At 45.3% G+C, this 5,281-nt stretch overlaps 1 protein-coding gene across 1 annotated transcript; it reads right to left on the bottom strand.

Moving 5' to 3' along the window:
* Positions 1 to 623: 623 nt before the first annotated feature.
* On the bottom strand, positions 624 to 1,019 carry LOC110866478 (uncharacterized mitochondrial protein AtMg00810-like). The gene has a single exon (XM_022115627.1). It carries the CDS (start codon positions 1,017 to 1,019, stop codon positions 624 to 626), a length of 396 nt encoding a protein of 131 aa, XP_021971319.1.
* Positions 1,020 to 5,281: the final 4,262 nt, after the last annotated feature.

Here is a 5,281-nt window from a genome sequence, read left to right as displayed (position 1 = left end):
AATCAACAATTGAATAAGAACATGACTAATCTAAATGAAATCTCAACTTGTATCGATGAACATTTAAACCCTAGATCATACAATGTATGTGAAATATGAATTTCCTAATGTAGAAGAGTATAATTGCAATTTCACTTTCATTACAATAAACCGAGTATATAAAGGTACAAGCAAATCTCCTATATTTGGAGATGATATATACAGCTAAGCTATTACAATATTAGCATAAATCGGTTCCATAAATATACGGGCTCTATTACACCCCCGCAGTCGAAGCGGGAGGAGGACGGATGCTTAGACTGGATCGAAAATCGTCAAAAAGAATCCGAGGAAGGCCTTTGGTGAAAATGTCAGCAACTTGGAAGCGAGACGGAACATGTAGAATGCGAACCAACCCCTCCTGAACGTGCTCGCGAACAAAGTGTATATCTAATTCAATGTGTTTTGTACGTTGATGTTGCACGGGGTTTCCGGATAAATAGATGGCGCTGATGTTGTCACAGTAGACTAGAGAAGCTTTAGAAAGCGGGTGACATAGCTCAAGAAGAAGATTGCGTAGCCAACAGATCTCGGCAACGACATTTGCAACGCCTCGATATTCGGCTTCGGCACTAGACCGGGGACTATCGCTTAGAAGACCAGGAGACGAGGTTATCGCCAAGATAGACGCAATAACCCGAGGTGGAACGGCGGGTGTCAGGGCAACCAGCCCAATCAGCGTCGGTGTAGGCACGGATAGACAGAGCAGACGAAGAGCTGAGATGGAGACCAAACTCAGAAGTGCCTTGGAGATACCGAATGATGCGTTTGAGAGCATTCCAGTGTGAAAGGCAAGGAGCGTGCATATGCATACATATTTGTTGAACAGCGTATGTAATATCCGACCTTGTGAAGGTGAGATATTGCAGCGCACCGGCAAGACTGCGAAATGTAGTAGGATCTTCAAATAGAGGACCGGGTTCACTGCTCAGCTTACTTTGCGTGTCAACAGGTGTTGCAGCGGGTTTGCAAGTGTCCATGCCCGCCCGATGAATAAGATCTTTTGCATAAGCATGTTGAGAAGGAACAATCGGTTGCCCATGGGAGTGACAGAGATGCCTAAAAAATATGTTAGCGGACCCAAATCTTTCATTGCGAATTCACCGGCTAGAATAGACATGAGCTTCTATCGGAGAGAGTCAGTCAAAGTAATGAGGATGATGTCGTCGATATAAAGAAGAAGATAAGCAACATCGCGACCATGCTGGTAAATAAACAAGGAGTTGTCCGATTTGCTTTGAGAAAATCCTTGTTGCACAACGAAGTCGGTGAACCTTTGATACCAAGCTCGCGGAGCCTGCTTGAGACCGTAAAGAGACTTTTTCAAGCGACAAACATGATCCGGATAGTCGCGATGACGAAACCCCATTGGTTGATACATGAAAACCGTCTCCTGTAAGTGCCCATGAAGAAAAGCATTTGTCACATCCAATTGATGAATTGGCCATGACTGCGATAGTGCCAACGTGAGAACGGTCCTGATAGTGTTGGGTTTAACGACCGAACTAAATGTTTCACCGTAGTCGACGCCAACCTGTTGACTGCGACCATCACACACCAACCTCGCTTTGTACCTTTCTAAAGTGCCATCGGACCGAAACTTATGTTTGAACAACCACATACTACGTATAATATTCATTTCAGGACGATGAGGCACCAGTTCCCAAGTCTCGTTCTTAATAAGTGCACTAAACTCGTTGGTCATGGCATTGAACCATTCCGGTGTGGACAAGGCAACCTGGGGGGTTTTGGGAATTAGGATAAGTGTGGTGGTATTAAGGTTGAACGGTAGTTTCGGTTTGGTGATACCGTCCGTGGCTCGGGTGCGCATGGTGCGGAAAGGTTGGTTGGTGGAAGGTTGAACTTGAGGTTGAGTAGTGGCAGTGGGTTGGGTTGGGGTTGGCTGCGAGTGAGAAGGGAAGAAGTAATTCGAAGTGGGTTGGTTTGGGGTTGGGCCTGGAGAGGATGGGCCGGTCGAATGGGTAGGGGAGACGGGGAAGGCGTCTGAATGGGAGGGAGGAGGGGGTATGTTTAGGCCAGTCATAGGTGGGCTGGAAGGCGGAGCAGTAAGGGGTGGGTGTGGGCTGGAGGAAGATGGGCCGGAAGGGGATGGTTGAATGCGATCCCATAACAGTGGGGATAGGGAGGGCGCTAGAAAATCATAGGAGTGGGGGGCGGTCAGTTGTTGAACGGAGAATGGGTATATGGATTCCTCGAAATGGACGTGTCGAGAAATAAAGGTTTGATGTGTAGTGAGATCAAAACATTTATATCCGCGATGGTTCGATGGGTATCCGAGGAAAACACAAGGTCGGGAGCGGTTGGCAAGTTTGTGAATTGTGGTGGAGGGGAGGATAGGATAACATAAGCAACCAAACACGCGGAGGTGCTCATATGTGGGTAAGGCTTTGTAAAGAAGGGTGGTGGGTGTTAGAAATTTGTGGTTTTTCTTTGGTAGGATATTGAGGAGGTAGGTGGCTGTTTCCAGCGCATGGTGCCAGAAAGAAGGTGGTAGAGACGCTTGAGCTAATAGGGTGCGGACCATGTTGTTGATGGTGCGGATTTGACGTTCCGCTTTACCATTTTGCGAAGAAGTGTGTGGACAAGAGAAACGAAAATGCATTCCATTGAGTTGGCAAAAATTTTTGAAATTGTTATTAGTGTATTCTGTGCCATTGTCGCATTGAAATTGCTTTATTTTTCGTTCAAATTGGGTTTGAATTAGGGTATAGAATTGGGTGAAGGTGGTATAAACATTAGATTTATTAGCAAGTGGATGTGTCCAAAGAAAATCGGTAAAGTCATCGAGAAACAAGATATAATAACGATGTCCACCGGTGCTAAGCACTGGGGATGTCCACAAATCACTATGAATTATATCAAATGGCAAAGAAGTTTTATTGGTTGAATCATAAAAGGGTAGTTTGACACTTTTCCCAAAGACACATGACTGACAAATTGTATTGGTGGGTTTAACAAAATTAATAAAAGAAGAAGATTTTAATGAATGCAAAAGGTTGGTGCCAGGGTGCCCAAGGCATTGATGCCAACGTTCTTGAGTAACAGCAGCGAGAGCGGTGGGAAAAGTAGGAGACTTGATAAAGTTTGTGGTGAGAGGGTAGAGATCACCCGAGCTATTGCATCGAAGGATAGGTGCCTTGGTCTTGAGATCCTTCACAAGAAAACCAAAAGGATCAAATTCTATGGAAAGTAAATTGTCAGTCGTTAGACGACGGACAGAGATAAGATTATTAATAAGGTTAGGAGCATATAGGACGTTGTTTAATTTGAACGGTGGGAAGGGTGGTGGTAGGGTTTGATTGCCTTGTCCGAGTACCGGGATGGTCATACCATTACCTACAACAATGTGTTTGTTAGTGCAAGAATTAAAAACAGACGGAGAATGGTTACCTGGTTGTTGCATATGTCATGTTGCTCCTGTGTCCATAATGCCGACTGGTTCGGGGTGCTGGCCCATAGAAAGAGTGTAGAGGGCCTGAGCGATGTCTGTAGGAGTTAGGCTGTAAGAGGCCATATGGGCCTGATCCGGTCGCGGCCCAAGAATGCCTTGGCCATTTGTGGGCTTAGGGGTGGACGAGTATGGGCAGGGAGGTATTGGGTTTTGTTGTGAAGGGTAAGTCTGGGCCTGATTTAGAAGAGAGGCCCACTGATTGTTAGTCCAGTTATTGGGGAAAACAATATAAGGGTGTTGGGCTGGGGTCGAGTATGAAGACCTGGTGCGACCGGTAGGCTGAGAAGAGTTCGATCTGCCGCGGCCACGTCCGCGGGAACGGCCACGGCCCCATGTGTAGTCCGAACGGGTGTCAACAGTGGGCGGGGAAGGAGTGGCCGAGGAGGAAGCCGATCGGCTTTGGGTATGCAGCGCCGTGGCGGCCTGGGAAGCAGAGTGGAGGGCTTGATTGGCTTTCGTAGTTTCGTTCATACATAGCTGGGAACGAACTTCAAAGAAGGATGGCAATGGCTTGGTGATTTGCAGAATGGTAGCCACGGTTTCGTATTGCTCAGTAAGGCCAGAAAGGGTTTGGAGACAAGGTCTTGTTCGTCTATGGCTGCATCAACATTGGAGAGTTGATCCGACAATACCTTGAGTTCTTGACAATAAGCGCTCATGTTGGGGAAGCTTTCCAACCGAGTGGTAGCAAATTTCTGTTTGAGATGAAGGTGGCGGGTGGCTTTGTTATCTTGGAATAGGGATTCAATGGCTTTCCAGGCGTCGTATGCGGTGGTTTTGTTTTTGATAACGGTTTTTAGGAGGCCCGTGGAGATAGTGCCATAGATCCATTGAAGGACTATGGCATCTAGACGTTCCCACAAGTCAGCGGCCGGTGGGGTTTCAGATTGTTTGTCAGCATCAGCGGTTTTGGAAGAGGAAGCGGGTGGTGGGCGAGGTTTAAGGTGGTCAGAAACGAGGTAGGCCGGGCAATGAATACGAAACAGCTCGGACCAAGTGTTGTAGTCGGCTGCTTCGTTATCAAGAGTGATCGGGATGAGGGTTCTGATGTTTGATACAGTGACCGCAGGGTGAAGTTTGTTATCGGCCATTGTCGGTTGAGAAAGAATGTGGCGGCAGAGAGGAGATCAGAGGGAGGGGAGGATCAGGGTTAGGTTAGGTTGATACCATGTAGAAGAGTATAATTGCCAACTTCACTTTCATTACAATAAACCGAGTATTTAAAGGTACAAGCAAATCTCCTATATTTGGAGATGATATATACAGCTAAGCTATTACAATATTAGCATAAATCGGTTCCATAAATATACGGGCTCTATTACCTAAGAATTTCCTAGTCTCTATTACAAGTAATGAATATTTGTATGTAAAATATGAATTTCCTAAGAATTTCCTAGTCCCTGTTACAAGTAATGAATATTTGTATGTGAAATATGAATTTCCTAGTCCCTACTCCCTATTACAAGTAATGAATATTTACAATATTGCCCCTGGTTTGTTAACTTAATCAAATCCACGCATCTTGAATTGATGATGTTCGCCACACACAATTGCACCAACATTGTCTTTGATTTCCATGGACCGTGGATCCTTTATAGCTTCTTTATTCACGATTATACTGTGAATCGACCACATATGTTCTTATTAGTTTTAGCTTTGTATTGACAGGTGTTTTGCGGTCTTTATCATCTTTTGAACTTGTAAATAACTGTTCGTTTATTTCAATTTATTTTTGCAACCGGACCCCTTAACCATACTAATACATTAAGA

Source organism: Helianthus annuus, chromosome 7 (genome assembly GCF_002127325.2).
Source record: "Helianthus annuus cultivar XRQ/B chromosome 7, HanXRQr2.0-SUNRISE, whole genome shotgun sequence".
Taxonomy (NCBI): domain Eukaryota; kingdom Viridiplantae; phylum Streptophyta; class Magnoliopsida; order Asterales; family Asteraceae; genus Helianthus; species Helianthus annuus.
The sequence above is the reverse complement of the archived record's forward strand: the minus strand, read 5'-3'. Positions and strand labels throughout refer to the sequence as shown.